Genomic DNA, 24,206 nt, shown 5'->3' with positions numbered 1-24,206 from the left:
CTAAAGTTAGAGAGTGCAAAATAAGTCTCAGTTCTGTATAGAAACCAATCAGCTTCTAACATCTGCTTGTTCAATTAAGCTTTCGCAATAAAACCTGGAAGCTGATTGGTTTCTATGCAGAAATGGGGCAGTGTAATTTTGCACTCTCTAGTAAATAAACCCCTTAGTGACCGTTTATTACACCTAAAACGTTTTTGTCCTTTTTTTTTTTTGTGCCAAAAGCTGACGTGGAAACCAGCCAATATTCAGCCCATGTGTATGGTAGCCGGTCCGCGAGAAGCCAGCCGTTGGGCCGACTCCTGTCAAATGCTCATGTATAAAAAAGGTCTGCCGATCAGCTCCTAAACAGCGCTCTCAGGTCTGAGAGTTCTGACCAAAGTGTTCTGGGGGGGGGGGATGCTGTCCCTCCTGTCAAACACAATAGCACCGCAGGGGAGATAGCTGTACTAACGTCTGATTTTAGTACAGCCGTTCCAACCTGAACTGCCAGTTTTTTTTCTTTCAACCCACTGGGATGAATTAAAAAAAAAACTAGTGGTGTGTACGAGGCTTAATACAGGAGGTGTGTTACTGGCCAGATCACCAGGTGAAAACAGAGGGAAAAAGCCTAGAGAAGGAAAGCGAATTCAGCTACCACATCGAATGATTGGTAAGCTGCAATAAATTACATTTTTGGTTTTGGGTTAATATCACTTTAATACAGACTTTATGCTAAGGTACATAATTGGCATTTTAAAATAATGTAGTTTTAAAGTAGAGCTAAAGCCAAGTTTTGAAGTACCTTGCTTAGGCTTTCATTACTGTTTGTGTCACTCAATTTATCCTGGTGACCATTGTCACTGGGACAGAAAGTGATGGGAAATCCAACAATTTATGGTTATCCTCAGAAAAGCAATAAAGGGGAAATCTTTCAATTGGGACACCTGTTCCAGTGGCAACCAGAAATGAATTTCTCCTCCTGTCAGAGAGATTTCTTCCTAATTACTGTTGTGTTGTCGTGAGAGAAAATAAAAAAAAAAAATCCCCCCAAGGGGACACAGGCGACGGAAAAAAAAATGTAATGTTATTTTACTATATAAATCATTAAAAATGAAATATTTTTGTGTTTTCCATAGCTCTTGCTATGTCTCTTAGTATCTTTTATGTGTTTAAATGAGTTTCTATTGTTTTAAAAGTGTGTTTAAAGACCTTAAAATGCTTCTACACGTACAGTAACAGTAAAATAAACATAAAAAGGGGGGTTATATACCAGCGCTATGGAGTTTCAGTACAAAATCAATTTTTTTGTGGTGTAAGCTGCCTCCAACCTACCTCTGAGGTAGTAGAGTTAGAAAAATGCAAGAAATGTTGGACCGGGCGCTACCACTTTAAATAGTATTGTGCAAATATGTGCTGTAAAAGTGCATGTGTTGCAATCAACAAAGTGAAAAGTGCTACGTGCCGTTTAAAACCAACAATAGGTATTGGCCTGGGCTGTGCTTATTGTGCCATATTTAAAATGTCATATACCGTACATTTATAAAAAGTGCCAAGTGCTGATAAAACCAAGTGCCACGTGTTGTGATCCGTGCTAAAACAATATATGGCGCCGGCGGATGTTCCACCAAGAAAAGCACCGCTGCTTACCGCACTCTTAAGCCTTTGACTCGACACTTCTTGGTCACTTCCCTGGATTTTCAGCCTTAAAAAGCAGGAGGTTCCTTCTAAAAATTGTTAGATTGACCCAGATTTCTGCTGCATGATGACATAACTCAGGAACGCTGAGCAACCTCGGATGCACATAACCCCAGCTGTCATTGTCCAGCTAGTTGGTTCTTGCAGCTCCCAATTCAGGCCAGATTCTGTTCTTCCATTGGTCCACACAGATAATGATCATCAGACTAGGGACTCTGCGAAGCTATGAACCACTCGTGACATATTTGCAGGCCCTACTGGTTTGGGAAAGACCTCGGCACAGCGCGCTGCTTCACCTCAGTCTCAACGCTGCCTTCTGGTTCTTTGCTTTGACATCACTCAGAATTGTATTTCTGGCAGCGTTTAGTCTGATGATCATTATCTGTGTGGACCAATGGAAGAACAGAATCTGGCCTGAATTGGGAGCTGCAAGAACCAACGAGCTGGACAATGACAGCTGGGGTTATGTGCATCCGAGGTTGCTCAGCGTTCCTGAGTTATGTCATCATGCAGCAGAAATCTGGGTCAATCTAACAATTTTTAGAAGGAACCTCCTGCTTTTTAAGGCTGAAAATCCAGGGAAGTGACCAAGAAGTGTCGAGTCAAAGGCTTAAGAGTGCGGTAAGCAGCGGTGCTTTTCTTGGTGGAACATCCGCCGGCGCCATATATTGTTTTAGCACGGATCACAACACGTGGCACTTGGTTTTATCAGCACTTGGCACTTTTTATAAATGTACGGTATATGACATTTTAAATATGGCACAATAAGCACAGCCCAGGCCAATACCTATTGTTGGTTTTAAACGGCACGTAGCACTTTTCACTTTGTTGATTGCAACACATGCACTTTTACAGCACATATTTGCACAATACTATTTAAAGTGGTAGCGCCCGGTCCAACATTTCTTGCATTTTTCTAAAGTAAAATAAACATGCCTACAATGCATTTTAATAGGGTTTTTCTATTTCGCGGAATTTCACTTTTCGCGTCTGGGTCCAGAACGTAACCCCCGCAATGGAGGGGGGTTTACTGTATCCCCTATTACATTACTGTCCATGTGCGTTCCTTTTTCTGTAAGTAATTTCAGTAATCGTATTGCAAGTTAGCTCTATAAAATGTTAGGGGCCACCTTTACATGCCTGCAAATGCGTAAACTGCTCTATAGTAACTATAATTGATTCAAAGCTGTATAAAGTAAAGCTAAATAAAATTAGAAAATAAATAAAAAAAAAGCTGTATAAAGTCATTTCCTTGACATATTTTGTGACAAAAGTCTGCACGTCCTAAACCTTTCACTTGTTCTTTTAGGCAGCCAAATCCGTTGAAAAGCCTACAAATAAAGACCAAAATGGAGCGTTGGTAAAGAAGGTGAAAATTCTGGAACATCAGAGGGCAGAGGTGAGAATACAGAGAATAGATTTATTGGTTTCTGCTTCATACTCGGGTTATTGTACTAGAATTGGTGTCTTGTCTCACCAGCGACCTCCTTAGCATTCCTGCTGCTAGGGAAAAATTGAATTGCGGTCGGTGAGAAGACTGTGTTGCAGCCATTGCAGTTGTTTGTATCCCAGATGCTCAGTGAACAGTTGCTTTTCTGCAGCTTTTGGAGCTACGTAAAAATTTGTCAACTGCAGTAGCTGTTAACGTTGTCCAGTGCAGGTGTTGTTGACCTTAACACATTAATGATTTGTAGCATCAATCGAAGAGCATCGCTGTTTCCATCAACAAATTGCTGAAAACAATCGGCAAAAAAGATATGTATATACAAAAAAAAAACTATAAAAGGTACAGTGCTATCCATCCAGTGTATACACAATTTGTGCTAAACAACACAGTGTTAAAACATATGATGCAAGCATTATACGTATATACTCCGTGTCCATAATACTCTTATGTCCATATGTAAGTGCTCACTTCAAGGTGATCCCCGACTTCTCCCACATTTAAATTTGTCTCCTTGCAATAACAAGAAATTATAACTTTCTGGTATATCCCAGGGATGGATGGTTCCAACGATCCCAAAATCCTCCAGCACGTTTACTCAAGTGGCTCCAAGAACTCATGTGTCAAGCACAAGCATACATAATAGGCACAGAGAAGGATAGAGAAAAACCTTCTATAGTGAAATATTGTTTGTTAAGATAAAAGATATAAAACCAATGCACTCACATGGGGAAAATGGCATCACCGGAAACCTCGCCCAACGCATTTCATCATCACCAGAGGATGTCCTCCGTGTCGCAGCGTGGATGTTTTTTATTAGATATGAAATCATAACAAATCCCTCCTACAATTTGCTCACGTGGCATGGCTCTATTCCCACTTTATACTGCCCTGGTGGCTGTGTGACTCTCCTAAAGGATAACTGTACTTTCATACAATTAAATCAGTGTTTCTCAACTCCAGTCCTCAGGGCACACTAACAGGCCAGATTTTAAGTATTACCTTGGGGAGATGCAGACTTAGAATACTGCAATCACTGAGCAGCAAATGATATCACCCATGATGTATTTCAGTTTTCTTGTAAACCTGGCCTGTTAGTGTGTCCTGAGGACCGGAGTTGAGAAACATTGCTTTAAATAACTGCTCGCCCTCTGCCCTGCAGTCTTATACCCATGAATCCACATTACTAATAGTGTTTGTAGAGGGGATACGAGCAATGGACTTTATTGGCACTGACAACCAGACAGTTACGTCGTAAAAATAAAAATATTTTATTGAAAAATCATTAAAAAACATATATATATATAGGTGTATCACCACAGGTGCAAAACATGAAAAACAAATCAAAAGACAATCACATTCAATTCAAAAAGACATACATTTTAAAAAGGCATATATATAACCTTAATAACCACGGCCTCTAAGACCATCTACATGGACCAAATATACCGTGATGGATCTATACCAACAACCCTGAGGCTATTTCTGATATAGTGGTATAAAGCTGGTGAGTAAGTCCATCGACGGTAGAGGTAGGGAGGCTTGGTAATTGTACATTGCATTCGGTCAGAAACAACTCTACATGTTTCGCGCAGTTAGCGCTTCTTCAGGAGTTTTAAATATTAGCTGAACAATTCAATATAGAAATGTTGGTAGCATAGTGCACAAAGGCACTGTTTTCTATTAAAAAGGTGCCAATGCCTGTGTCCGCGAAGCAGACAGAAAAGGAGCAGCCGTGCGACAAATGCCAACAAAAGCACACCCGAAACACAAAGGAAAGGGGTGTGTATAAGGGAGGCGGGGGGATATTTAGGAACACGATCCTTGGTCCATTCAGGCTAGACCGTATGGGTAAGGTCACGAGATATATAGCTGAATATTGTTGTGCATAAAAGCAATCACCAACAAGTTCCGAAAGAAGTAATTCAGCATTCCCTCAAAATATATAATAAGATGCAGCCACCCCGGATAGCCAGGTAACTTGTATGCAAAAGTTCTGCTGTATAGTGAGGAGACTTATTGATAAATAAGGCACCAGTTCCTGTAAAAGGTATCCAATAGATTCAATGTATCCGGGGGGGAGCGCCGGCTGGAACGGCCGTGACCTCGAAATACTCCAGCTTTATACCACTATATCAGAAATAGCCTCAGGGTTGTTGGTATAGATCCATCACGGTATATTTGGTCCATGTAGATGGTCTTAGAGGCCGTGGTTATTAAGGTTATATATGCTTTTTAAAATGTATGTCTTTTTGAATTGAATGTGATTGTCTTTTGATTTGTTTTTCATGTTTTGCACCTGTGGTGATACACCTATATATATATATGTTTTTTAATGATTTTTCAATAAAATATTTTTATTTTTACGACGTAACTGTCTGGTTGTCAGTGCCAATAAAGTCCATTGCTCGTATCCCCTCTACAAACACTTTGACTAGGACGTGGCACGTATTAATTTAAGTGTCCACAGTGTCATCCTGTGTTGACACTATTTTCCTTCTAACACATTACTAATAGATTTACACTTTGGACACACTATGAACATTAAAGCAATGAAGAACTATTGTGGTTTGGCCAACAAATTCCAACCTGTATTTAATGGTTGTGATCACTTGCACCACATTTGTATGACTGTTGCAGGGAAGCCTCAAACTCTGTGTGATTTTCTTTTTTCCTTGGAAACCGGAGATCACAGCCTTATCACATCTGATGTATGATCTTCATAACCTAAATCTAATGAGTGACCATCTATATTTTATCCTTCATTAGCTAAATGAAATTTAAAACTGCTTGATGAAGACTTACTTGATGAATATTTGTTTCTTACAGCTCTTGGAAGTAAATAAGCAGTGGGATCAGCAGTTCCGTTCTATGAAGATGCAATATGAAGAGAAGGTACTTTTAGCAATATAATTATGTTATGTTATTTCCTATGTAACCTCTAGGTTAAATAATCTGTAGGGAGGTAATTGTAACCAAGAATAATACATTTATGTTCTAATAAGAAAAAATACAGCGGGCGCACCAGCCTAGCGCATTACCTTTGCAAAAATTGGTTTATTCAAAGTATATGCACATCATACTTGCAAAATAGGACGATAAATCAAGCAAGTATAAGTGTAAGTCCACCCAAATTTTCACTCAGCACAGCCTGCTGGTCAGCGATAGTCCTGGAATAGATTTCTCCAAATTAAACTGACGCGTTTCGAGGGGCTCTAAAGAGGGGACACCCCTCGAAATGTGTCAGCTTAATTTGGAGAATGACTTCCGACCAGGCTTAGAAACAGTTTAAATGCGTTACTAAACATTTGTTGCGAAGTCCAAACAGTACATTTTAGTGCAATGCTATCACATCCCTAACTATCTGAATGAGCTGCCTAGGTGTACCTTAACCACTTGCCAACCAGCTGTCGTAGTTTTGCTACGGTAGGTCGGCATTATTATGCAAAACAACGTACCTGTACGTCACTTCGTGTAATAGTTGGTGGGGGCATGCACGCCCTGCCGGAGGCACGCACACGCTCCAATTGGCCAGAGGGGAAGCCATTCGGCTTTGTTTCTGGCTCTTCCAGGTGGTGTGCAACCCAAGAACTTTTGGGGGGATCAATCAGCAACTGCTCAAGGAATCCTCAGTAACCTCGGTTACAAAAACCCTGTCTGAGAATGGCTGGTGTAAAGCTTGGAGGCCAATTAGAAACTATGATTCATATGGCTATGGCAAGAAAGGACTAAATAAATAAATATATATTAAGAAAATCAGGTGAATCGCACATCTGAGTGTTGAGAGGTGCAGTGCAATCAGGGCACCCCAAAGGCCATATATAGAAATGCCTTCCAAGAGGGATTGCTGCATTAAAAATGTATTGAAAAATTTACAAAATAACAAAATGAACAACCTGTTCCATAAAGCCTTATTGTGCTGATGTACAGCTTACAGGAGTCTGAGAAACCAAGAATTGCAAACTAAGGGTATCTAACAATTGTTGATAATAATTTTTTTTTTCCTTATATACAGTGCATCCGGAAAGTATTCACAGTGCTTTGCTTTTTCCACATTTTGTTATGCTTACAGCCTTATTCCAAAATGGATTAAATGCATTATTTTCCTCAAAATTATACAAACAATACCCCATAATGACAATGTGAAAAGTTTGAAATCTTTGCAAATTTATCAAAAATAAAAAAAAACAAAAAATCAAATGTACATAAGTACATGAGTGGCCAAACAGAAGTCACTCCTTGGTAAAAAAAACACATGACAGCCCGCCTGGAGTTTTCGAAAAGGCACCTGAAGGACTCTCAGACCGTGAGAAATAAGTTTTTTTTTTTTTTTTCGCTGTTGGGTATCATTTTATCAATATTTTTGTAAACCAAAGCTCATACTTTTATTCTTGGAAAACATATTTCATAACAGAATTGTAAAATAAAAGAATCCTTTGTACTTTTTATAAATACTTGTCCTTTGGAATGAATTGCTGCTAAAAAAAACCCTGGGGAAATATTCTCTTGTTATTCTTTAAGATTTAACATTTTGGCCTGAATGGCAAGTGTCATGTCTGGAGGAAACTAGGCACCACTCATCACGTGGCCAATACCATCCCTACTGTGAAGCCATGGTAGTGGCAGCATCATGCTATGGGGATATTTTTCAGTGGCAGGAATTGGGTGACTAGTCAGGATCGAGGGAAAGATAAATGCAGCAATATACAGAGACAGACATCCCTGATGAAAACATGTTCCAGAGCGCTCAGGACCTCAGACTGGGGCGAAGGTTCATCTTCTAACAGGACAATGACCCTAAGTAGACAGCCAAGATAACAAAGGAGTGGCTATGGGACAACTCTGTGAATGTCCTTGAGTGGCCCAGCCAGAGCCCAGACATGAACCCGATTGAATATCTCTGGAGAGATCTGAAAATGGCTGTGCACCGACGCTCTCCATCCAACTTGATGGAGCTTGAGAGGTCCCGCAAAAGAGAATGGGAGAAACTACCCAAAAATAGATGTGCCAAGCTTGTAGCATCATACTTGAGGCTGTAATTGGTGCCAAAGGTACTTCAACAAAGTACTGAGCAAAGACTGTGAATACTTTGTGATTTTTTTTGCGAAGATTTCAAACATGCTTCTTTCACATTGACATTATGGGGTATTGTTTGTAGAATTTTGAGGAAAATAATGATTTTAACTAATTTTGGAATAACACACAATAACACATAACAAAATGTTGAATACTTTCCGGATGCACTATATGCTGGAATATTGTTGTTTAAACTTGGACAAGTGCTTGAAAAACCTTGTTTCAGATTAGTGTGCTATTCTCACTATATTGTTCTTATAATGGTCACCACAGATCACATCCCTGCGTCAGAAATTGTCTCAAGCCACAAAGAATGAGAGTGAACAGGAAGCAGAAAGAGACCGCAAGCAGAGAGATTTTGACCGCAAGCTCCTTCTTGCTAGGGACAAACTAGAGGAGAAAGAGGTAAAAACCTAAAATAATTTCTGAATTAATCATGAATTATTTTAATACATGTGCCTAACATTTTTCTTCGCTATTTTCTGTTGAATCTTCACCTTCACAAGCGGGGCCCTGTGCTCATTGGTTTATGAATATCCTTATGCAACAATTGCTGTAAGTAGTATATAGATGTGTTTCTTCCAGGCAGCGGGTGAACTGCTATGCAGGCAACACTGCAGCTGTGCCATTGCAGCTACATTGCATTACTGTCATCCTAAATATACACACACACACACACACACACACAGTGTCAGTAGAGCAGTGGAGGTGTCAGTAGAGCAGTGGACGTGTCAGTAGGACAGTGGAGGTGTCAGTAGAGCAGTGGATGTGTCAGTAGGACAATGGACGGTGTCAGGAGAGCAGTGGATACGTCAGTAGGACAATGGATGGTGTCAGTAGGACAATGGATGGTGTCAGTAGGACAATGGATGGTGTCAGTAGGACAGTGGATGGTGTCAGTAGGACAATGGACGGTGTCAGTAGGACAATGGACGGTGTCAGTAGGACAATGGACGGTGTCAGTAGAGCAGTGACCTTTGGGTAAATCTGCACTGCACAGGGTGAATAGGGTGTACCCAGCACATCTATGACTGTCGTCATGGCGATTTTAAATCATGAGATGTCCTGGTATATTGCAGACATGCTTGATTAGAAAACACAAGTTCTAGGAAGGTAGATTGTGCCTCTTTTGTACATTTTCATGGCAGCATTTTTATTTTTTATTGAAATGTATCTTTAATACTAGCACTTTGATGGGTGTTCTAAAAATGTTCCAAGAAGCATCTGAGATGCATCCAAGTTAACTAGAGTGCTTGTGTTTGCCAGAGTGAACAGTTATCCTTATGGTACTGACTGTCTTCTAAGCCATAACAGCTAAGAAATTTTTGGTCAAAATGACAGATTTTTGTCTCCAACGTTCCGAAGTGATGTTGTTGGTCAAAATTACCATTTTTGGTCTCCAAGGGTCGGGAAAGCCATTTTTGGTCAAAATGACCACTTATGGTCTCCAAGAATCAGGAGTGCCGATTTTGGTCAAAGTGACCATTTTTGGACTCTAAGGGTCAGGAGTGCAGTTTTTGGTCAAAATGACTATTTTTGGTCTTCAAGGGTTGGGATTGCCGTTTTTGGTCAAATTGACCATCTGTGGTCTCCAACTGTCAGGAGTGCTGTTTTTAGTCAAAAGTACCATTTTTGGTCTCAAAGCATCATAGGAGGGAACACCGTTAATTCCCAATGGAAAAGTAATGGGATGCTTTCCTATTTATTTCTGTAATGTAGAAGTCTGTTATGGAATTGTGTCAACAGCAAAAGTGAGACCCCTTCACTGTGTACCTAAAAGGTACATTTTCAGTGACTTTTGTGTTTGGTGTACACTACCAAATTATAACAACCAATGACTGCATCTGTTACATTGTGAGTGTATAGCCTTGTATATGACCAGTGATTTTACAAGCAACCCCCTTTGTCCATTCTACTAATCCCATCTAAGCAGAAGTTAATTCAGAGGAGGTTCGTGGTGTGTGGACTGACTACATGGAAATTCCTGAGCCAAAACCACAATAAGTTTTTTTATTTTAGTCCTTTATATAGCACTTACATATTATGAAGGACTCCAACACCACAAAGCTCAAATCACTCTCTGAACCAGAAGGAAGTTGGGATCTGATGTCCTGTCCACATTATGGGAAAGGTAGTATTTTTTTTTTTGTTTTATGCAATAAATCTTAAGGAACTGTTTTCTCTGTTCACAGTCACAAATCCAGAAACTGGAGTCTGACATAAGGGATCTGAAGCAAAAGAATAAGTTTCTCCATGACCAGCTGAGCTCCACCAGCAAGCAGCGAGATTACCAAGAACGGGAGATCAGCCGACTGAATAAAGTAAACACATAATGGACACTAATGACCCATTCAGACTGGTCCAATGGACTGTGATGTGTTACTGTTACCTTTGTTACGGTGCAGCATTTAATGTGTCTAACATGCACTGCGTTAAGTCAGCCCATGCACAATATTATTAGCACATTCTTTGCAGCAGTAGAAACTTGACAGCTGTGCTAACTCTGCTCCCAATCAATCCAAAACTAGAAAAACTCACTTTTTATTATTTGCACAATATCTTCCTATAAATCATTCGTAACCATGTGTCAGTAATACAGGGCATTGAGCAGTCAATTCTGGCATCAATTTACTGCAATTAGTAAAAGATTATTTTCAGCTAGTTGCTTGGGGGGGGGGGGGGGGTTATTGAATTTTGTACAGTTTCTATTGCATTTTACCCTGTTCATTGTAGAAACCAGAACAACTCCTATCCCAATGAAAGCTGGTGAATATTCTGAAAATGTTTATGCTCTTTTTAGGCCCTTGAGGAAGTGCTGAAACTCCGTGATTTGGGTCCTCCTTCCCCCTCAATCATTGCCTCTGGAGAGGACACTTGGTTTCTCCAACGCCAGGAACTCCTAACCCAGAATGACCTCCTCAAGCAACAGGTACTTATAATAACAGATTAGATCAGTATTGCTGCTGACACTATGTTATGAGCTGCATTCATGGCCGTCAACATTGAGTTCTTGAAATTCAACATCCATTATCACTATTTTCAGGTCACTCTGTCGCTTCTTGTTACTTAAAGCCGAATTGTGACCATATTAAAAAAAAAAAAAAAAACTCCTCCTTCCCCCAATATCCTATAAACAATCAGGGTGGAATTATTTACAATAAAACTTCCAAGCTCATTAGCACTCATCTACAGCCATGTAATATTCAGCATCGCTGGTTCCGGTTGTAGCAACCAGTTTTATGAACCTGATCTGCATGGCACTCTTGTTGTCACCCCTCTCATTTTGCCTTTTGGAGTTTTTTTCTTTTATAACTTTATAATACTTATAATTTAAATTTTTTTAACCTCTCGTCGATCCAGGTGGACATCATATGACGTCCTCCCAGATCGCGCCGTGGGGCTGCATAGTGGCCTGATCTGATACAGTGTTTTTTTTTTTTTTTTTTTTTTTTTTTTTTAATTTCTTCATTTTCTAAAAAATACATAATGACAAAAAATGACAACTTCAAAAAACTCACTATGCCTCTTACTAAATACATTGTGCCGTCTACATTCCAAAAAGGGGTCATTTGGGGGGTATCTCTACTATCCTGATGTATTCGGGCCTCAAGAAATGAGATGGGCAGTCAGTACATCTGAACTGATCAATTTTTAGATATACAGTAAACCCCCCTCCATTGCGGGGGTTACGTTCCGGACCCAGCCGCGAAAAGTGAAATTCCGCGAAATAGAAAAACCCTATTAAAATGCATTGTAGGCATGTTTATTTTACTGTCACTGTACGTGTAGAAGCATTTTAAGGTCTTTAAACACACTTTTAAAACAATAGAAACTCATTTAAACACATAAAAGATACTAAGAGACAGAGCAAGAGCTATGGAAAACACAAAAATATTTCATTTTTAATGATTTATATAGTAAAATAACATTACAAAAAAAAACGCAAATTTTTTTTCTTGTACCACAACTTTCAGCGGGTCACAGACTGCCCCAGAGTTGGCACCCTTTGGTTGTGGAACGGAGGTGAGAGGCGTAGAGCGGGTACTTGTGTTTGTAGTCTGAAGTAGTAAATGAGCTTTGAAAACAAAAAAAGAAGCGTGTTCGACTTTATTGACACATATCTGTCTAAAAGGAAAGTAACTCCTGTTGGCCCATTTTGGCCAATCCTGGCCCTAGTTGTAGCTCAAACAAAGCCCTGACTAAGGCAAGGAAGCTTATCGGCAGGAGATACTTTCTTTTGGGCATGATTCAGTATATATCGTTGTAGACTGTTTATGTGTATGTTAAGTGCTTGCTTCTTGGATGTTTAGCTTTAAAACAAACCTACACTAACATCTTGAGCTATTTGTACTGTGGAGCAATTCATCGTATTTAGTGAAGTAATGAAAAACGTTCTCTCGACAGCTCAGCTCACTCTACTCCCCCCCCACTAGAACTCCTTCTCTGCATTCACATGAGCGATAAGAAGGCTGTAAGGGTTTTCAAGTCACTACTGGGAGTTTATAGCAGGTTGAGCTGCTATGTCCCTGCAGGGAGATGGGAGTATGATGAGCTAAATTGCTTAGTCAGTGCTGGGGGAGATGGGAGCAGAGTTGCTAAATCACTGCTGGGAGGAGGAAGCAGGGTGAACTGGGCTGTTTAGTACCTACAGCAAGGTAAGCTAAACTGCTGGGAGGGGGGAGCAGGGTGCGCTGAACTGCCACTATTAAGAGAGGGGGAGCAGGGGGAAAGAGAGCTGCTTAGGTGATGCAAGGAGGGGGGAGCAGGGGGGACCGAGGTGTTAAGTCAGTGCTTAGAGTTCAAATTAGGGGGAGGTGAGCTGCTGACAGAACCACATAGGGAACTTTAGTGTTTGAGGATGAATCGAACTTCAATGCCTGCAGCTACAGAGATCAGTGAGGGCTTTTTTTTTTTAAAGCTCATTTACTGCTTGTTGAAAATACTTGTGTGTCATAAACTTGGCCACAGTTAAACTTTCAAAACCGTTCACGCATATTTTAACAACACTGTTAAAAATGCTGGCATGGAAGTCACTTCTTACACTATTTGGTTAAACAAGTAATGGGAGATTTTTAGCTTTACTATTTGCCGAAACTGGCAGTAAAAAAAAAATTCTAGCATGCAAACAGTTTTTTGGTTTAAAGCACTTAGGGAAAACAATGTAACTCATTGTTGTGGGAATGTGTTTTGTAGATTCTTTTCTTTTCGTAAAATAGAATTTACTGTTGTGTTTTGTTTGTCTGAGCTCTTGTGACACAGTAATTTGTGCTGGTTTAGGCTTCATGCACACCCCAGTGTTTTGAATCACGGGCAGATCTACCACGATTTCAAAGCGCCCTGGTGTGAATGACGATTTCCAGAATGCACATTTAAGATGCCATTCATTTGATGTGTGAAACATGTTGCCCAAAAGTCGCTCCTGAACTTTTTTTTTGGGCAGCAAGCTTCACCGGATGCGGTTTGATGCGATTGCAGAACGATTTATCGCGGAAGGACTGCACCTCGGTTTTAGGTGACAATTACATTTTGAATGGCATCTCAAATGTGCAATCTGTGATTTGTCATTCACACCTAGGTGCTTTGAAATCGCGGGCAGAATCATAGCGAATCAAAACGCAGAGGTGTGAATGCAACCTTAAAGCTGAACTTCAGAAATGTGACAAAAACAACACTTGCAATGGGGGCCTCCTCACACTGCAAGGGTTAAATGCTTGTTTAGTCTGTGGAGCTGAACAGGCAGGATTATTTACCTGCCGCACTCTTCTTAAATCCCTAAAGCTCCAGTCTGTTTGTGGGGCCTTGGTGTCATCACGCGCAGTGCGGGGCAATTAACCCTGCACTTACCTGACTCCACACTCTCCTCCAATCCCTAAAGCTCCAGTCTGTTGGTAGGGCCTTGGTGTCACCACATGCAGTGCGGGGCTATTAACCCTGCACTTACCTGACTCCACACTCTCCTCCAATCCCTAAAGCTCCAGTCTGTTGATTGGGCCTTGGTGTCATCACGCGCAGTGCGGGGCTATTAACCCTGCACTTACCTGACTCCACACTCTCCTCCAATCCCTAAAGCTCCAGTCTGTTGGTGGGGCCTTAGTGTCATCACACGCAGTGCGGGGCTATTAACCATGCGTTGTACGAGGAGGTGAGCTTACAACAGCAGCCTGAAGAACCTTATAGAGAAGGCTAGCACAGATCCAGGGAGCCATCGAGAGCCAGGAGCAGGGTATTTCTTCTTATCTGTGCAACCCTTGGTTAAACAAACATTTAACCTTTGCAGTGCAGGGATGCCCCGTGCAAGGGTTTTTCTTTGGCACGTTTTTTAAGAGTTCAGCTTTAAAAAGTCACATCTGCTGTTCTTCAAGTCCAGTCATTTTCCAGTGTCTATTAATACAGACTGAAATGGTCAGTCAGGCCAAGGAAATTTCTTGTGCGTTCTGTTTGATATTGACTGATGTGTTTACTCCAAGTACTTTGATTGTCAAGTCTTTAGTCAAGCACGCTATTTGTTCCTGGCACTTGAATTATGTGGCCCTTTTGTAAGATAAATGTGTGGTACTGGTAATCCAGCCTATTTATTGGGAGCCAATGACAAAGAGTAGAAAAAGTACATCTTTCATGTCTGAGCTTCCTAGTGAAGCATGTAATAACCTGATTGTTGCTTAAATCTGATCTCCAGGCAGATCTAAAGACACAATCTAATGTAGCGCTGTAATCAATAATACAATGAAGTTAATATTAAGACCTTTTCTTCCAAATGCCACATTGGATTATGCAAGAGGCGCAAGATTTGGCATTTGGCAAAGATGGCAAAGTGTGTTTTTTGTGAATGAACTAAGGCAAGCCATAGATAAATCAATTTTCTTTTCTTCCATCACGAGTGGAATGAAAGAATATTGCTTGATTACTGTGTTGATGGGGAAATGCCTCCCGCAGCGTTATTGTATTTTGATGGCAGGGGGTGCTGCGAGCCTTCCCGGCTGGCAGAATAAGCCTCTAGAAGTAATCGCATTTGAAAAATCCAACATGCTGGTTGCAAACAAGTTGATTGATGGATAGATTTGGGTATAATCGGCCTGCCCATATATGGATCAAAATTTGGCCAGTCCCTGCTGAACTGACTGAATTTCGATCCATGTATAGCCAGCTTAACCTGGCATGACCTATACCCACGTATTACAAAAAGATTAGCTGTAAAGGACATTTCCAGTTGTAGAGTTAATGGGAAATGAACTAGTCCAACTACTTAGTAACTTAGTTAACAAAGCATGCCTGAATTACAGCACTTTACATCCTCAACAACCGGGAATGTACAAATATTTACAGCCTAGAAGATAAACCCCATCACCTTCTTTCTACCTGCTCCATCAGCCCCTTCTATATTTCATAATACATGGCACACACTCCACGGGATACTGAAAGCATTTGTATTACAACAGATGTGTGTGTTCATTGTGAAAGCAAATAATCCAAAAGCTCTAACGGGATTGTGGAATCTGATATCTGCAGATAACATTGAGAGTCATCAATAATATCCACAATACATTAATGCGCGCATTGTATTATGCTTGGACAGGTCATATGGCTGGTATAAAACCTTCCTGCATCTGAATGTCGACCTCTAATTAAATTAACAATGGCAATGTTATATTTGTTTATTTGTGTAGCTTTAAAGGAATTGCACCGTCCCTTAAACATGTTGATATACATGTAACCGAGATATAGCTTGGATGTAAGTAATCAGATGAATAAGTGCATTGTTTGCAAATGACAGGGTAGGTACTATATTGACTTAAAATAAACGCAAACCATAACTCAAACTGAGTTTGCTAAAGCACTAAGTATCATAAACACCTGCCGTTTATTTAAATATATTTTTTTTTTTTCATCCTTTAGCCAGCCATAGAAGGAGCAATTTTCTTTCCTGCAACTATGGGTTGCAGGGAAGAAAATCACTCACTTCCATGGGTGTCAGCAGAACTTTTTTCAGGGGGTGCATCATTTTAATGTCACCCATGCTCCCCTCCCCCCCCCCATAGATCCCCCTTTAGAGCAGGCCAGGCCAGAGACCCCATAGACCCCCTTTAGATCAGTGTTCCCATAGATCCCCCTTTAGAGCAGGCCAGGGTCCCTATAGATCCCTCTTTAATCTTACCTTTTCACCTATATTCCCCGTGCTACTAGGTTTTCCCGCACCACCAGGTATTCCAGGCTCTCCCTGCAAAGAATATATATATTTAGCCAATATGATCCCCTTTTTAGCAGGCCAAGATCCCTATAGATGCCCCTTTAGAGCAGGCCAGGTCCCCATAGATCCTCCTTAAGAGAAGGCCAGGCCAGGGTCCCCCATAGATCCCTCTTTAGAGCAGGGTCCCCATAGATTCCCCTCTTGGAGCAGGCCAGGAAATTTCCAGGGGGGCACTTGCCTTCCCTTGCTCCCCCCCCCTTATGGATGCCCATGCTTGCTTCCCTCATCAACCCTGTCAGTGTTGATTGGGGAATGCCTCCAGCAGAGCTATTGTGTTCTCTCCCGGTGTGGGAGCCATCCCAGGCGAGAGAACACACATTGAATATTGCTATCAGCTAATGCCCCTGGCAATAATAGCATGAAAAAGTCAACAGGCTGGTTGTACCCAAGTTGATCAAATCAGCTCGCCCATATGCGGTTCAAATCTCTGGCGGTTTCTGCTGAACTAGCTGAGATTCAAGACCTCTGTGCCCAGCTTTTGTTGCATCTGAGTGCTGCTGATCTCCTGCAGCCTCAATGCAGCCACTCCAGTGAAGGGTCCATGGCATTTCTCAGGGTGAGTTTTTTGATGGTGCCATGCCCACAAAATAGGGTGTTGAAAACGCCACTTGTAATTTATGTATTTACTTGCTCAGTTGACTCATGCACTTGTATTTTGAGAAGGTTGTAAGCTGTTTGGGAGATATTTCCTAAACAACTGCACCAAAACGAGGTAAACAGGCTGCTATGGGTTATTGTACTTTTGAATTATTATATTCTAAGCAAAACTAAAAATGTATTGTTTGCTAATTTGGAATTGTTGAGGATACTCTTAGGTGCCCATTTCTACCAAAAGGGAATATCACTTCTCAACCCATTTATACAATGTGGGTCGCAGTGTGGAGTCTGTGTTGTCCAAAGGAGTTTTCTCTGCTTAACACAGCAGAGAGAGCCCTAATAATGGAGGAGACCTGGTTATGTGACTTGTTTTCTCCTTTTATCTTCTAACCTGCAATAACAACATAAAAGCAATATATCTCTGAAGTTTTCTTGGTTCTTACATTCACATTTTGTGTCCAGGTGACCATCTTTGAAGAAGACTTCAAGAGGGAGCGCAGTGACCGGGAAAGAATGAATGAAGAAAAGGAGGAGCTGAAGCGACAGCTGGAACAGCTTCAATTACAGTTGGCTCAAGCAAAATCCCAGGTGATCTTTATAGCTACATTACATACCAATTACAGCTTCTCTTGTACTCGCCTAAAACATTGTTCTCTTTCAAAGGGGTAGTCCACCTCTACTAATCAGTTAGTTTCTTGTCTCTCAAAAACGTTGCTGTCAACGGCCCCTACAGAGCAATACTCATACATCTTCCAGAGATCCAGTGAGTTTCTAATTATCTGTTTGAGCTGATCACACTGCCATGGTTGCACTGACATCCCAAACAGTGTTCATCCCTCCCCAGTTCTACTCCGCTGGACTACAGAATACCTCCTCAATGCTTCACCCTGCAAATTTTGAAGGAGTTGTTCTGTAGTTAAGCACAAGATAAGAGAGGAAAGAGTGATAGCAACATATTAAGTGCAGCAGAGGCAGCTTTGTCAGCTCAATATAGAATGTAAGGAGTTCACTATAATACATGGGTACGACAATACATTGTAATTGTATTGTAAAGATGTATTGAGATGTATTGAATGTTTTTTTTTTTTTTGTATTTTGCCCAGACATCCTATATAATATATGATTTCTGAATTTTCTTTCACTTTGCCACTGTGCAAATCCACCTCTTTTGCTCCTTCCCCAGTAACATCACACCTCCAAAACCCGTATTGGTCTTTCTCTTGTATCCCTCCCCCAGCACACACATTTGTATCTTCCCTGTATCTGTCCCCTGTCATACATACATTGGTCTTTCCCCTGTGTCTATCCTCCAGCAGACACACATTGGTCTTTCTCCTGTATCCCTCCTCCAGTTTACACACATTGGATTTCTGCTGTATCCCTCCTCTACAGTGCCTTGCAAAAGTATTCGGCCCCCTTGAACTTTTCGACCTTTTGCCACATTTCAGGCTTCAAACATAAAGATATAAAACTGTAATTTTTTGTGAAGAATCAACAACAAGTGGGACACAATCATGAAGTGGAACGAAATTTATTGGATATTTCAAACTTTTTTAACAAATAAAAAACTGAAAAATTGGGCGTGCAAAATTATTCAGCCCCCTTAAGTTAATACTTTGTAGCGCCACCTTTTGCTGCGATTACAGCTGTAAGTCGCTTGGGGTATGTCTCTATCAGTTTTGCACATCGAGAGACTGAACTTTTTGCCCATTCCTCCTTGCAAAACAGCTCAAGCTCAGTGAGGTTGGATGGAGAGCGTTTGTGAACAGCAGTTTTCAGTTCTTTCCACAGATTCTCGATTGGATTCAGGTCTGGGCTTTGACTTGGCCATTCTAACACCTGGATATGTTTATTTGTGAACCATTCCATTGTAGATTTTGCTTTATGTTTTGGATCATTGTCTTGTTGGAAGACAAATCTCCGTCCCAGTCTCAGGTCTTTTGCAGACTCCATCAGGTTTTCTTCCAGAATGGTCCTGTATTTGGGTCCATCCATCTTTCCCATCAATTTTTACCATCTTCCCTGTCCCTGCTGAAGAAAAGCAGGCCCACTATGATGCTGCCACCACCATGTTTGACAGTGGGGATGGTGTGTTCAGGGTGATGAGCTGTGTTGCTTTTACGCCAAATATAACGTTTTGCATTGTTGCCAAAAAGTTTGATTTTGTTTTCATCTGACCAGAGCACCTTCTTCCACATGTTTGGTGTGTCTCCTAGGTGGCTTGTGGCAAACTTTAAACAACACTTTTTATGGATATCTTTAAGAAATGGCTTTCTTCTTGCCACTCTTCCATAAAGGCCAGATTTGTGCAGTATACGACTGATTGTTGTCCTATGGACAGAGTCTTCCACCTCAGCTGTAGATCTCTGTAGTTCATCCAGAGTGATCATGGGCCTCTTGGCTGCATCTCTGATCAGTCTTCTCCTTGTATGAGCTGAAAGTTTAGAGGGACGGCCAGGTCTTCGTAGATTTGCAGTGGTCTGATATTTCTTCCATTTCAATATTATCGCTTGCACAGTGCTCCTTGGGTTGTTTAAAGCTTGGGAAATCTTTTTGCATCCAAATCTGGCTTTAAACTTCTTCACAACAGTATCTCGGACCTGCCTGGTGTGTTCCTTGTTCTTCATGATGGTCTCTGCGCTTTAAACGGACCTCTGAGACTATCACAGTGCAGGTGCATTTATACGGAGACTTGATTACACACAGGTGGATTCTATTTATCATCATTAGCCATTTAGTTCAACATTGGATCATTCAGAGATCCTCACTGAACTTCTGGAGAGAGTTTGCTGCACTGAAAGTAAAGGGGCTGAATCATTTTGCACGCCCAATTTTTCAGTTTTTTATTTGTTAAAAAAAGTTTGAAATATTCAATAAATTTCGTTCCACTTCATGATTGTGTCCCACTTGTTGATTCTTCACAAAAAATGACAGTTCTATATCTTTATGTTTGAAGCCTGAAATGTGGCAAAAGGTTGAAAAGTTCAAGGGGGCCGAATACTTTCGCAAGGCACTGTAGCTCACACACATTGGTTTTCTCATGTATTCCTCCTCTAGCTCACACACATTGGTTTTCTCATGTATTCCTCCTCTAGCTCACACACATTGATTTTCTCCTGTATCCCTCCTCTAGCTCACACACATTGGTTTTCTCCTGTATCCCTCCTCTAGCTCACACACATTGGTTTTCTCCTGTATTCCTCCTCTAGCTCACACACATTGGTCTTTTCCTTATATCCCTCTTTCACTATATACACACATTGGTCTTTCCATGTATCCCTCCTCAAGGACACACATTGGTCTTATCCTTATATCTCTCCTCCAGCATTGGTCTTTCTAATGTATCCCTCTTCCAGCACATACTCATTGGTTTGCCCCTTATATCCCTTCTCCAGCACACCCACATTGCTTTTTCTCTTATAACCCTCCTCCAGCACACCCACATTGGTCTTTCCCTGTATCCCTCCTCCAGCACACACACATTGGTTTTTGTCTTATAACCCCCTCCTCCAGCACACACACATTGGTCTTTCCCTGTATCCCTCCTCCAGCATACGCACATTGGTCTTTCCCTGTATCCCTCCTCCAGCACACGCACATTGGTCTTTTCCCTGTATCCCTCCTCCAGCACACACACATTGGTCTTTCCCTGTATCCCTCCTCCAGCACACGCACATTGGTCTTTCCCTGTATCCCTCCTCCAGCACACGCACATTGGTCTTTTCCCTGTATCCCTCCTCCAGCACACGGACATTGGTCTTTCCCTGTATCCCTCCTCCAGCACACGCACATTGGTCTTTCCCTGTATCCCTCCTCCAGCACACACATTGGTCTTTCCCTGTATCCCTCCTCCAGCACACACATTGGTCTTTCCCTGTATCCCTCCTCTAGGACACACATTGGTCTTTCCCTGTATCCCTCCTCCAGCACACACATTGTTCTTTTCCACATATCCCTCCTCCAGCATACACACAGTCTTTCCCTGTATCGCAACCCCAGTATACACACATTGGTATTTTCCCTGTATTCCTTCTTCAGCACATACACACATTGGTCTTTTCCTTCTATCCCTCCTCCAGCACACACACATTGATCTTTCCCTCCTTCAGCACATGCACATTGGTCTTTTTGCATATTCCTCCAGCAAACACTCTTCAATTTCTCCTCTAGAGACTGCAGTCACACACTCCCACCACACAAATTACATATTAAACACTGTCCATGTCCTCCCTGTACACATTGCACACTGAGCCCATACCCACAATCTTTGCTCTCGGGGTTAGGCTCAGTTCAGCAGCCTTCCCCCCCCCCCTCCCCCCCATCCTCCCTTGCAGAAGTAAAATATCTCATTTGTCTCTCCTGCACATATGACCCGCTGTTATACCCTCCAAACTCCTCTTCTGCATATACAGCCACAAAGACACTACTTTAGCACTGTTTGTTATATTTCCAATTTTTCCTATTCTTGAATGGGCACCCTTTTGCTAGTACACTTTTAAAATGTTTGCTTTTGGGATAGAAGACAAATGTTACACATTGCTAATAAAGATTATGTAAAAACCTCTTGTACACCTTTCTTTTCAGTTACGCTCTTGCCAGGAGGACTTGCGACAGGAGAGAGATTGCTCACGTGACCAGACAAGACAACAGGTAGACTATTTAAACTGTTATATACTGTAGATAGAAATGACCTGTCAGGATATTGGTGGCAGCCATAATTGTATATTACAAATACAGGCTTACTACTTAACAGAGGAGCACATTGACACTGTTTTATTGTTCCACTTCTTAATGCAAGATGGTGTGTGGCTGGAGGCTGACCACACTTTTGATACACTAGGTTCTACAGTAGATCAATGTACATAACTGTGTTTGAGATACAGTCATCGGTCTATAAAACTGCATGTATGTAGACATTTACAGGTAACATCAAAAAGCTCAGTTTAACTTGCATTTGGCTTTAAATTCTGCACCATTTTTTTAATATAGTCACTGATTTGACGGAATGCTCTCACCTTAAATTAGGAAAGACAGCATTTAAAGAAGTATGGGCCATTTTTGGCCATGCTTCTCTGGGTCTCAGGAATCCACTTACATTTGTGCTCCTGTGACCCAGAGTCATCAGGCCCAGAGTCATCAGTCATGGGGCTATAGCCCATTGTTGGCTCACATCATATAGCCCCTTCAGCGTGACAATATTCTTGGGATCGACAGCTGAATCCATCTCTCATTGCATGGCTAATAGCAGAAGCCAGCTGTACCCAGCCCATCTCCTGCCCCCAGCTCCAGTGAGCAGTCATGGGATCGCTCAGTTCTTGGTCTTAGAGGCAACGTGCGGCATCACGTTGATGATGAGTATATATGTTTTTGTTTTTTTTTAAATTCCTATACTTCTCCTTTTAAATACTGTATTATCTAGCATTTCCTCTAAAATTACATGTTTTTATCTTCTGAAATCATTACTTATAGGCGGTGTCAGCAGTTAATAAATATTCGCATCATCTTACTGACTTGGAACTGTGAACCCAATTATCTGCTGATCTGGCATGTTTGTGCCCTCTGAAACATCCATGAAATGACCTAGTATATTTTTATTAGTGTTAGAGTAAACCAAACTTCCCTCTGACTCAGTTAATATTTACTAGAATGTACCCTAAACAGTAACTACTGCTAACTTCCCATAATCTTTATAGCTAGTGGAGTTTTGTGTTGCCTCTTAAAGGGGACTGTCTGCCAAGCTGGAGTAAAAACTGACATTTGGGGGGGTTTTAAAGGATATGCTCACAATATCCCTGCACTAAATCTCCCTGCTACGGACCCCAGCTCTGGCCACTGGCACAAGAGCATTGGTACAGATGTTTTGATGCATAAGATTTTGTAAAAAAAAAAAAAAAAAAGCCAGCATCTGTATATCATGAAAAGCTTAAATTAATGTAAGCCTGCCCCACCCAAAGAGAACAATTCATCAAAATACACAAAAACTGCACACATTTCAGAGGACAAACCTCTTTCCCAAGATCAGAAACACAGCATAAAGAGCAAACTGCAAGTAGATGGAAAAGAAGTTAAAGAACAAAGTCCAAATGGGAATTTTCCTAGAAAGGGTGTACAGGAATGGCCAGTCCCTGGTAGGTGAAATCCAAGGTGTCACTAAAGAATTATTAAAGCAATATGGACTCTATTTTTTAAACTCTGCTGCAGTTAACTACCACTTTAATGACCATGATAAGGGAGCACTGATTGTGCAGAACAGTTTAGCCAACAAAAAGTTCTTCTCCTCATACTCTATTTTACAACACTTTGCATCTAAGGCTTGGAATTGATAGCCGTTCTGTAGCCCAGCAGGAAGGGCTGACAATACTATTTGGGATTTTAATGTTTTTTTATAAAACTTGGAGAAATGTGCACATATTGAAAAAATTTTACTGATTTTTATTTATTTTTTTATTTAGCCCTGACATATACTTTTCACTCCATTGCTTAAATAACCCCAGGATTATTTTCTTTTCTATAAGGCAGCTCATTTTTAGGGTTTACTGATCCCTTATTTCTCCTTTACAATTATAATCGGATTCATTTAGTAGTCTTAGCCGCACAGTAAGGGGTCACACTCCCCTGCACAAAGATTTATTGACATAGAGAGCGGTGAGTCATCGTCTCTGCGTCATCTTGGCTGCATTAATGAAACTGTACAGGGCTCAGCTGCAATTATACTTATGATGAATAGAGATTAATTGCCATTCAACATTAGTTAAGTAAAGGCTTTGCCACAGAGTGTTTGTCAAATGCTTAAATGTGAAATAGATTTTTTGTGCTTTCATAGGAAGTGAAGTGCTTTTACTGTAAGTCAAAATAAAAATTGAATTCATATGTAATAAAATCCTATTGAATCCGTGTTTAGCACACAGTGCGGATTTACCTATAGATGTTGCTTGCACTCTTCCCAAATACACCTTTTGTAAAAAGAAAAATAGTGCTTATAAAAGTTCTTACATAAAAAAAAAATACATGTCAACTTGATCTGTAAAATAATTAAAGTGTCTAAAACCATTATCGCCATTTTTCTTCTCCTTTTTTAACCGAAAAACTAAAAACAAAAAATGTATACCCATTCTATTACCTTTTTATTGCCTAATATTGTTATCAATTGCAACACTCCAATGGTGTAAA

The 24,206-nt window shown here is 40.9% G+C and overlaps 1 protein-coding gene across 2 annotated transcripts in view; it reads left to right on the top strand.

Annotated features, from left to right (window-relative positions):
• Positions 1–24,206, top strand: part of TNIP1 (TNFAIP3 interacting protein 1) — a 143,043-nt gene that overhangs the window by 111,510 nt on the left and 7,327 nt on the right. For both annotated transcript variants that reach the window (XM_082254127.1, XM_082254126.1), the window contains 7 exons: positions 2,984–3,073; positions 5,948–6,013; positions 8,468–8,599; positions 10,387–10,515; positions 10,995–11,123; positions 17,499–17,624; positions 21,621–21,686. In XM_082254127.1, coding sequence (XP_082110253.1) covers positions 2,984–3,073; positions 5,948–6,013; positions 8,468–8,599; positions 10,387–10,515; positions 10,995–11,123; positions 17,499–17,624; positions 21,621–21,686 — 738 coding nt within the window. The remainder of the gene's footprint in view (positions 1–2,983; positions 3,074–5,947; positions 6,014–8,467; positions 8,600–10,386; positions 10,516–10,994; positions 11,124–17,498; positions 17,625–21,620; positions 21,687–24,206) is intronic.

Source organism: Pelophylax lessonae, assembly GCF_965119305.1.
Source record: "Pelophylax lessonae genome assembly, chromosome: 4".
In the NCBI taxonomy this organism is placed as follows: domain Eukaryota; kingdom Metazoa; phylum Chordata; class Amphibia; order Anura; family Ranidae; genus Pelophylax; species Pelophylax lessonae.
The sequence above is the reverse complement of the archived record's forward strand: the minus strand, read 5'-3'. Positions and strand labels throughout refer to the sequence as shown.